The 11,163-nt window shown below is 31.6% G+C and overlaps 1 protein-coding gene across 2 annotated transcripts in view; it reads right to left on the reverse strand.

The window, feature by feature from the left end:
- The window catches only part of LOC109243651 (5-methylthioadenosine/S-adenosylhomocysteine deaminase-like), a 9,336-nt gene extending 7,110 nt beyond the window's left edge, over window positions 1–2,226 (reverse strand). For both annotated transcript variants that reach the window (XM_019410613.1, XM_019410614.1), the window contains exons 1-4: window positions 1,836–2,226; window positions 1,405–1,577; window positions 981–1,139; window positions 501–650 (exon numbers count right to left, since the gene is read on the reverse strand). In XM_019410613.1, coding sequence (XP_019266158.1) covers window positions 501–650; window positions 981–1,139; window positions 1,405–1,577; window positions 1,836–2,049 — 696 coding nt within the window. In that variant the 5' untranslated portion in view covers window positions 2,050–2,226. The remainder of the gene's footprint in view (window positions 1–500; window positions 651–980; window positions 1,140–1,404; window positions 1,578–1,835) is intronic.
- Between the last annotated feature and the right edge of the window lie 8,937 nt (window positions 2,227–11,163).

Consider the following 11,163-nt stretch of genomic DNA (forward strand, 5'->3'; position numbering starts at 1 on the left):
GAACCCCCCCCCCCCCCCCAACCCAAAAAAAAAAAAGGAATGCGTCCTCTTTGATACAAGAAATAACATATTAATTTGGATTTCCAGAATACCAAAGGATAGTAAATGAAAAAGAATAAGGCCATTAATAACGACCATTACCATAACAGAAGGGCTAGCTAAACTCTCAAGCTAAAACTTATTATATCTATTTTTGGGAACTCCTTAATATCATTAGTAGCAGAGAAGAACATACAAGATCAGTAAAGCTGAACACGTTCGTCCAGTATACTAGTTTTCATTTTGTTAATCTCTCTTATGATGTGGTCAAATGCATCAACATAATTAAGTCTGATTGTGACTAAAGATTTCAATTTCTCTTTGTTTCATCAATTGCCACCTTGTGTACATAGAAAGCTTATCCTACATCGTGTGTGTGTGTGTGTGTGTGTGTGTGTGTGTGTGAGAGAGAGAGAGAGAGAGAGAGAGAGAGAGAGAGAGAGAGAGAGAGAGAGAGATACCATGTGAATCCCCGTTTCTAGTTTTTTTGCTGTGTCTCTTGTCTCAGCAAGTAACCGATCAGTTGAATTCATAATTTGCCTTATCCCAAGCCATACTTTGATACGCCCATCTGCTGTATTGTGGTGTTTCATAAACAGATCCTCCTGCAACTGCACACTTGAAATAACATTACATTCACATCTCTAGGCTACAACTTGTAGTACACGGTTAATTTTCAAATTAGCACCTTTGAAATAAATTTCAAGCAACATGACTTCAATACAAGAATCAAGAAAGGAATAAATTCCAGGAATGTTGGAAGGCAACGGAACCTGTTAATTAAATGCTTGAAGATCTGACCAAACACACTTCAAAAGTGAAACTTCAAACTTTAGTAAAGACCAAACATGAGAGATTGTGCAGTAAAAGTTGTGAAAACTATACAATATCTTCAACTGAAATTCAACACAAGGCTGGTTTATTTAGAACTTTTAGCCAACCTTAATACACTCCTCAGTAGTCCTAGCGGCCCATGAAGCTGGCAAACCTTCACCGCAATCCATAATAGACTCGGTCAAACACGCACGCAAGCCTAATACTTCAACTGCACTTGCCATTCCAGACAAATGCTGCCCTCCTGCTTCTGCAAAGCATGTCACCTGTTTCCAATAACAACCAAATATACTTATAATCCTGAAACAAACATAAACTGTTCGGATATAAGTTATTTGCACTAACAGTGTAAACTTTTTTACACTCTCATTGTAATTTTAACCTGTTATAACATGTAACTTGCCAATTTTTGTAGGTTATTATGCTTATCATTGGGAATTACCTGCAATTACCTTCTAAGTGACCCAATTTAGTAAATATTTATATGCAATGTGTATATAGTTTAGCCTATATGATTTCAATAGCACTTACACCAGAGTGAATAAGTTCGATTCCGCAGAGTAAAGTGGAAATGAAGGAATCTTGCTCAGTCATGTTGGACTCGTAAGGCCAAATGCGATCATGTAACCATGTCAACAAATCCACATCATCAGCTATTCCTCTCCCTAATTGCTGAGACGTATGAACATGAGTGTTTATGAACCCTGTCCAACATTTTCGTTAGTACCAAGCGCTATAATATGCTACTAGTAAACTAAAATATACGTCTAGCATTCATATCACTTTCTATAATTTAAATAAAGGTTATGTCCAGCTTAATCGTAGGCCAATAGACCCACCGAAGATTATAATGGAGCAAAATATCTAATTTTGCACTCATTTTTAACTTCATTTTGCAATTGTTTAAATAATATTTGCTCCTAGAGAGTAAGGCAAATCACAATTTCCTATATACCATATACCTGGGAGGAGAATTTGTCCGCTGAGGTCGAGTATTTGAGGAGAGAGAGAAGAAAATTGGGGGAGAATTTCGGCGGATTTGCCGGCGGCTATGATTGAGTTGTTTTGTATAGCAATTGCGCCATCTTGGTAAACGCGGCTTTGAGAATCCATGGTCACGATCATAGCATTGTGGAGTAGGAGAATTGAGCTCTTATTCTCGTTTCTTGGTTCCATCACTTGCTCCAATTCTAAACGTTCAACTTCAGACTACAACTGATAAATAACAGTTAGCAAATACCTCCACAATTGTACTTTAAATGATAAATTCCCCTCGGATTTGGAAAAATGAATATTCTACCACATGTTTATCTCCAAGTAACTTATCACAGTATTCACCCTCTTACAACTATTATTAAAGATGCAAATATCTATTGAAAATGTTAAAAAAAAATTTAGCAAATGAAGAACATAAATATGATTATTTATTTTTTTAATCTGAAAAGATACACTCAAGGATATAAAGTTTTTATTCCTGACGAACATAACCCTTGACATTTCAATTCCTACTCTATGCATAATTTTTTTATTATATTATATAAGAGAAATTTATCTTTAGCTACGTGTTTTACCAATTTAAATATCTTATTGTAAAATTTTATTATTAAAGCTCAATAAAATTTAACTAGAATAGTACTTTTATGAATGTTAAAGAAATTTTATAGTTACCTTTTTATTGTTAATCTAATATTAAGTATATATTTAAGTTTTACTTTCTCTTTATATCTATACCTATATCTATATCTATATTTATATTTATATTATTATAAAAGCACGAATAATTTATGCTAAATGTTGAACGACTAAAATATCCCTGAAACATTGATCGACTTTTATGCCCTTAAATATTTGTATAATTTAAGGATCTAATAGTAAATTATCTAATAATAAAATTCTTTTTCAATTTAAGCTACACATATTATCTACCCTACAACGTCGATCCTACTTGAATAAGAAAAGCATATCCATAATTTTCTATCAAAAAAAATTGTTGTTCCTAATTACAATTCTCTATAACAAACAAGGAAACAAGGCACGTACTAAATGAAAAATTTAGTACCATGCTCTAAAAACATTATAGCATTTTAACAAATTTTGTTACTCTCCTTTAAAGTCAATTTTTATTAGTTCATATAAAGCTAAAACTAAATTATATCATATATTATGTGTTCCCAAGTATGAGGAGTTATTACATAATAAATTGAGTTAATTTTTACAATATTAAATAATAAAAATATAATTAAATTATAATCTTTTAAAATATAACATCTACTTTTAAATGATAAAAAAATATAGGGGCAAATTTATATGAATATTTTTCTTTTACCTGATAACAAGGTGGTTCTAATAATACAAATGAGATTGTTCTCTTTAATTTATTTATTTTTACTTCAGTATGAGTAATTGATTCCTTTACAAATTTCTCAAAGAAAATCGATGGATATATGTTAGATTAGGTTTCCTAGAACAAGTTCGTTCAAGACTTCTATATATCGAACTTTAACAAATTTTTGCTTTGATTGGTTTATTTTCATTAGATGCTCATGTGCCATTAATTGTCTCCAATTCAATGTTACATCAATTTATATTCAAATAAAAAGTAAAATATTTAGAATATTATTATTAATGTATATGTGTGATGATTGGCTAAAAACAGTTGAAAGTAAGTGAAACACAATGATTGGATCGGCATTGTTACAAAAGCAAAAATATATTACGATGTTCATATAGAATGTGANTATCTATCTTTTTCATATATATCTTATTCTAGATGATAAATATTTTTTTTTATAAAATAAATGTTTGTACTATTTAAGGTACTGATTTATTGAGGAATATTTTAGAGTATTATAGTAACATAATTTTTTTTAAATGTATCTATTCTTTATGTCCACATAATTCTTAGTTATTCTCGATAATACATATATAAATAGTGGAGATTTATCCAAAAATATTAGAATTGTTTTAACTCAAATGATTGAAATGAGTTTCAAAATTATCCTATACTTCTTCGTAATTTTCGATAATATTTTCAATTAAAAAGGTACGAACTCGAAGCAACTATGTGATTCATGTGATAAATCATGTATTTTATTATTTTTACATATGTTCAAAAAATTGTGAAAAAACTTCTCAACAATGTTACGTTATATGTTTAAAAAAAATCATATTAATAGGTGTCTCATGTAATTGTTTTTCTTGCATGATTGTGACTATTATTTTTATTATATTTTACGGAGCAAGGTGAGCATTTTGAGTGAAAAATGTACAAAAATCAAAATCCCTTGTAATTTATTAAATAACCATGGAGTATACAATGCTTAAATCCAAGACAAAATACAAAAATAATCGCTTTGTCAAAATAATTATATTAGTTAGTCAAATAGTATATAAAATATGTATACTCTATATATAATTCACATATATACCAAAAAAATATTTATATGCTATTATTTTTAGAATCAATTAAAAATATATACTTCTCTAAAATCTTTAATCATGGACTTGATTTATCATAACATTTGTACTTTGAATACGATAAAGCAACAATGATTATTTCATCTTGTAAATAATTTGTTACTAAATTTAGTTAGTTGTTCTTTCATATCAAATTTTTTAAAGATTCACGTGCAACGCACATACATAGTAACTAGTTATTATAAAAGCATGAATACAATGTCGGTTTACAAAAATAACCTTATAATATTAAGTATAATAACTATAATAAAAGGATAAAATTAGAATTCTGGATATTAGCCTTATAATCTTATTAGTTTTAGGACATAATACTACAAGTTAGGAATACTACATGATTACCCTTAGGGATCCTATTAGTATAATTACTTTCCTCCTGTCTAATTCATACAAAATTGAACAAGTAAATATCTTTAGTCATGTAATCATATTACATTTAAGATATACTCCTTAAAAATTCCTATTACTAATTTAATTTGAAAATATATTATAATGTCCCATTACTAATTTAATTTGAGAATGTATTATATTGTCCAAATCCATTTAGAAAAAAGGAGATCCTATATTATTATAAAAGAATAAATACAAAATTAGTTATACCAAAATAACCCTAAAGTATTAAACGGAAAAACTCATAGGGCGGAAAGGGCATAACTGCAATAACCTATTTTTTGGACTACAATACCTTCTATGCTAATTTCTAATATTTAAGATTTTAAAATTAATAAAATTTTGTCTATTAAATTCTTATTAAAAATATGTAGAAAGGTTTAATAAAATCAATTTCATTAGAATCATCCGCATTGGCAAAACGTTACCACTCCATAACATCCAATACGAAGAAAAATAAAAGTAATATTAAATGGACTAGAGTTGAAATTGAGAAAAAAATACCCCCACAATAATATATTTTTATATTATATTTCAACTATTTTCCTACTCATTAATATTTTTTTATCAATTTTTCGTGTAATATTGAAAAATACCCAATTATTAAACACAACTAAGAAATATTTAAGAATATAAATGTGCGAGAAAGAGAAAAAATAGTTGGTAAGAGTCGATACCACTAATGATTCTACAAACATAAAGATCTAAAAGTGAAGTGTCATTCAATCTTTAACTCTTTGAAAATAAAATTTTATGGTGGATAAAATTATAATTAAGATTAAACATTCAAAACAAGAGATGAACTAATATTAAGATCTGAATCAACATAGAATAAATTAGTTTTTATGCTAAAATAAAATAATTAAATCTTTTAATTAATTATTTAGCAAGAGATCCAATTCAATTATTTTTTAAATGCATCATATGAGTAAAATTCTTATTTCAAGGTAAAAAAATAATCTCAGGGTACATAAATTTATTCCATAAAAAAGCGTTAGAACACAAAGTAAAAAGCTTAGTATATTATTAAGAATCAAAATGCTATACAAGTGTTGAGGAGGCATAATCAAAGCTAAATCCTAAACAAGAACAAGCTTTCAATACTATATTATAAAGAGTCGACTTTGGTATAACGGGATTATTCTTTGTAGGTGCCTCCGGCGGAATCGGAATAATATTTCTTTGTCATGCATTACTTGCAAATATTACATCAAGAGGCTTGACACTGCTAGCAATAATAGCAAGTGGTATACCAACAACGATTTTATTGTGAGGCCACCCGCTTTAGATTTGATATAACTGTTCAGACAAATTAAATAACCATCACAAATATATAAAGCAGAGCAATGGTGCTAAATTTATAAGGAAAGCAAATTTGATAATATGGGATGAAGCACTTATGGCTAAGTGTGAAACGATCGAAATAATTGCTCGGAGTTCTAGAGATACACTGGATATTAATGAACCGTTTGGTAAAAAATTAATGGTTTGGGAGGTGATTTCAGTCAAGTACTACCAGTGGTTCCAAAATCGACAAAAGCAGAGACTGTAAAAGCTAGCTTGCCAAAGTTATATTTCTGGCCGAAAACGAAAAAGATTCAACTGACAAGAAATATAAAGTAAAAACCGATTCAGTATTCAGTGTCTTCTTGCTTCGCGTCGGAAACGAAGAAGAGTATCTAATAAAAGATGATTTGGCTCTTTCTGAATATTGGGTTATCAATTCCAATGGTAATAGTAGTGCATTTAATAAGAGAAATATTTCTATTATTAGATTAAAACGTATTTAGTTCAAATCGCATGATAGAATTAAAAAGATATCTTAGCTAGCAGAAATGAATATATTGATCAACTAAATAAAAGGTTGATTGCAAAACTTTATAGTAAAATAAAATATTTTCAGTTTTTGACTCAATAGAAAATGATACCAATAAGTACTACCAAGAAGAATACTTAAATACTTTAATACCAAATGGCCTTCTACCATACATTTTTGTTGTCAAGTTTCTTATTTCTTACGTATGTTAGTGTCACCGTATATATAATAGTTAAATTGATCTTCCAATGTATATAGTTTAATTTTAAAGAAAAATATGCATGTCATGCTACTGCAAAATTTAGATACGCCGAATAACTTATGTAATAGCACACATATGGTATATAGAAGTTTTGACAATAACGTCATACTTGCAAAAATTATGATACCGGTCAATGTGCTTCTAAGTATATTCTTATCCCTGAATTCAACTTTTGTCTTCCGAAACTAAGGAATATCCTTTTAAATTTGTGTGAAAATAATTTTTAGTATGTTTATATTTTGTAAATATAATAAATAAAGTGCAAGGAAAAACATCCTAAATATTGGACTATATTTAACGCAATATGTTTTCTTGCACGGACAACTGTATGTTGCACTTTCAAAAGGGATATCAAGATCGACAACAAGAGTTATGGTTAAGGCAGAGCAACCAATGCATTAGGAGGAAACGTACGCAAAAAACTATTATCCACAAAGAAGTGTTCGTTAAGATACCATCACATTAAATACTTTTAAAATATAATATATAATTATCTAACTAACATGACAAAATTTATCATTTGTGTAAGTTTTGATGATGTCCTTTTATTTTAAATTCATGTATTATGCTAATGTAATAATATTTTTCGGCATTTAGATGATTGTTGTATTATTATACATAAAATTTCTCTCATTAATTAAATTTTATTGTTACTTCATATAAATAAATGATTAAATCATCTCGTGCTATTATTAACGTGCAACGCACGTTCATAGATACTAGTTATATTAAAAGTAGGAAGACCTTAACTGAAAAGTTAAATTACATAATTTCCCTTTTACTTAATTTAAAAACAGGAAGCTCTTTAGTGATCACATTACTTTAGTACCCTTCATAACATAAAAATCTAAATACTTTACTTTTTTGAAGAAAAAAAAACTTAAGCCTCCGAACATCCACAACCATTTCAATCCTCATGCTCCTTCAGTCACAACTCACAACTATTCGATCTAAGCCGCCACTTCATACTCCTTCATGTTATGATTTCTCCGAAAATAATAAGGAAGACAGAAAGTAAAATTAACCCACGACTTAATTCCCTTTTGTAGCGAATCCCAGGGTGGATTCGCCAAAGAAACGTGAAAGAGAAATTAAGAGAAAGAGAAAGGTAATTAAAAGATAAAAATTGAGTTTTTTCATTCAACATAGCTATGAAAAAGAAATACACGGAAATAAATAAGACAAAGCTCCTAACAGATGGGACACGTGGCAACTAATCCTGTGGCCACTTGCAGGGACTAAAGTGAAATAAGTACAGGACTCAATTAAAATGGAAAAGATGGACTAAACTATAATAACAAAAACTTTACTTATTTTCTACCATTCGTTACAATCCACCCCCCTTAAAACAACCTTGTCCTCAAGGTTGGGAATGTTGACAAAGAACACTCCAGAAGAAGCAACTTCTTGGCTATCGTGCTACTTAACCAAACCTACTTTTAGCATGCTGTCTATTATAGACTCCAAGAACCTCTTCCCTTGTTGAACCAATCCAAAATGACTTAAGAGTAGGATTAACAGAGCCATTTGGTGACTGTCCCTCGACTATCAACTTTTCAAATACAAATATAACCTTTATAAGGTCACCACCATGTGGATATGCTCCTTTTAACAAACTTCCTATTCGCAAGTGCAGATTTGATCCATAAATCCAAAACATCATAAATGAAGCAAGTAATAGTTTTCTGCTCAAAGCTACTGATCCTTGCTTCTTAAGGACTTCGAAATGCTCCATAGCTGTCGATTTATAATAATGACAGGATCCAATTTTGCATAACTTAGAACCAGCAGTTTCATTTCCCAACAAGTATACTTGGGTTGCACTTCCAGATTTCCACTTTAACAAGGGCGTAATGAAGGAAAAATTTAACAAGGGCAAAGGCAACATCATTTTCCTCCAAGTATCCACGAGCTTTACTATTATTTGGACAACCTGAGAGGAACAATATTTTAACAGCTTGGTCAATTGGTTAACTCCTTTTGACTTCAACCTTGCACCAGAGCAATTAGGATTGATATTCTTGATCACAATACCAGTTCTCATTTCAACAATATTGACATATGTGTTGAGTGTCTTGACAACTTCAGTTTTATCACTTATTGTAACTACCCTGCCACCATTTTGATGGATAACTCTTTCTGTTAATGATCTCAAATTCCCATTTTTATGTGCTGCACCATAAGGAGAAACCTCAAGGATAACATCATTGTTGTCACAGATTGAAAAAGTGCTTCCTCCATGCTCAAAGACAAGGACTCGTTTACTTAGTTTTAAGCTATGAACATAATGTTGGACTTTAAGCATTGGGCTTTAAAGTCTAAGAGTGTGAATTGGAAATGGTGGGAAATAAAATGGAGGGAAATGAAAATTTGAATGAAGTAAGCTTTTGTCTTGAACTTTGTCCCTTATTGGTGCGGGACAACTACATTTGTGCGCTTATATATAGAATCACTTCTTAAAGCTCTTTAAAGGAGTTGAAGAGAATGAACCCTCGTGCCGTCGTCGTCGCTCGCTCGGCTTCGGCTTCGGATTTGGATTTGGATTGACAAAAGTTATTTAATTAATTATTTAATAATTAATTAAATCTGCAGATTCAGAAGGTCACGCTGGCCGCGGTCCTGGCGTAACCGCGGCAGGACGCAGATTCAGAAGGCCACTCTGGCCGCGGTCCTGGCGTAACCGCGGTAGGACCGTGGCAGGACGCGTAAAATTCTGAACAGACACCTTTTCCAGAACAAACATCACACCTCTTCCAATAATTGCCTATAAATTCAGAGGCATGGCTTTGTTTCTAAACACTGAAAAATTACAGAACTTTCTTCTTTCTGGAAATACTGCATTCTAATTCGCAGTCTCTCTCTCTCAAATTCGTAAGTGTGATTTTGCTCCGTTCTTTGAGTTCGTTGGTATCCTGCAGTTAGTATTGCCACTGTTGCAGGAAGGTTTATTCCGTTTCATCCCGGGAGGATTTAATTCATTACCTTGGCAATGTGTGAGGGGGTTAAAATTCCTTAAGGACGCACAAGCAAATTGTGGACTCGGAATATTTCTTATTCTTTACTGTTTTCCAGTTTCTTTTATTCTTCTAACAGTTTTTCTGATTTTGTGTTTTAACACAGTAGCGCATCACAAGCTTAAGGAATTTTATACTAACGTTTCTGTGTTGAAATATATTATAAACTGTTATATATATTTTGTATACTGGTTTGGAGACTAAAGCCTTCGTGCTTTCTACTCCAATAATTGTTCTGTCCGGTTTAAAGTATATCAAAACTTTACCGGAATAATAAACGTACGGGTTTGAAGTTATAAAAACTTCACCATTGTTACGTGTTGTATGTTTGGTTTGGTATTCAGTTTGAAGATATCAAAACTTCATTGATTTAACAAAGTTCTGTTTTGTTTCCAACTCTACAGAAAAATGACGAATGAAAACCAAACTAATGGAAATATTGCGGGAACGGGTGCTACTGTTACAAATGTTGCTACCTCGTCAAGCCGTTCAACTCCTGCTCATGCTATGGCACCAGCAGAAAAACCCGAAAAGTTTTTCGGTATCGACTTCAAACGCTGGCAAATGAAGATGCTCTTCTATCTTACTACGTTGAGTTTGCAGCGATTCATCAAGGAGGATCCTCCGGTCCTGGCTGAAAACACTCCAGATGATGAACGATTTGTTGTAACTGAAGCACGGAAACACTTTGATTTCTTGTGCAAAAACTACATTTTGAGTTGTTTGGAAGATAGCTTGTACAATGTCTATAGTGTCATGGAAACTTCAAAAGCGTTATGGGATGCGCTTGAGAAAAAGTACAAGACTGAGGATGCCGGACTTAAGAAGTTCGTGGCTGCAAGGTTTTTGGATTTCAAGATGATTGACACTAGGTCGGTCATAACTCAAGTCCAAGAATTACAAGTTATTGTGCATGACCTCCTTGCTGAAGGTATGGTCATAAATGAGGCCTTTCAAGTCGCCGCTTTCATTGAGAAATTACCTCCGTTGTGGAAGGACTTTAAGAACTATCTTAAACACAAGCGGAAGGAGATGACACTTGAAGACTTGATTGTGCGTTTGAGGATAGAAGAAGACAACAAAAATGCTGAAAAGAAGTCACATGGAAACTCGACAATAATAAGGGCTAACATTGTTGAGGAGGCGCCACAAAACAAGAAGAGAAAGAAGGCTTCTGGACCAAAGAATTACCCAAGCAAGAAAAAGTTCAAGGGTAATTGCCAAAACTGTGGAAAATCTAGGCATAAGGCCGTGGATTGTCGTGCACCAAAGAATGATAAGAAGAAGAAGAATCGAGCTAACATGGTTGAAAATGCTGAAGAAATGGAGGACTT

The sequence above is a fragment of the Nicotiana attenuata genome, unplaced genomic scaffold (assembly GCF_001879085.1).
Source record: "Nicotiana attenuata strain UT unplaced genomic scaffold, NIATTr2, whole genome shotgun sequence".
NCBI classification, from domain to species: domain Eukaryota; kingdom Viridiplantae; phylum Streptophyta; class Magnoliopsida; order Solanales; family Solanaceae; genus Nicotiana; species Nicotiana attenuata.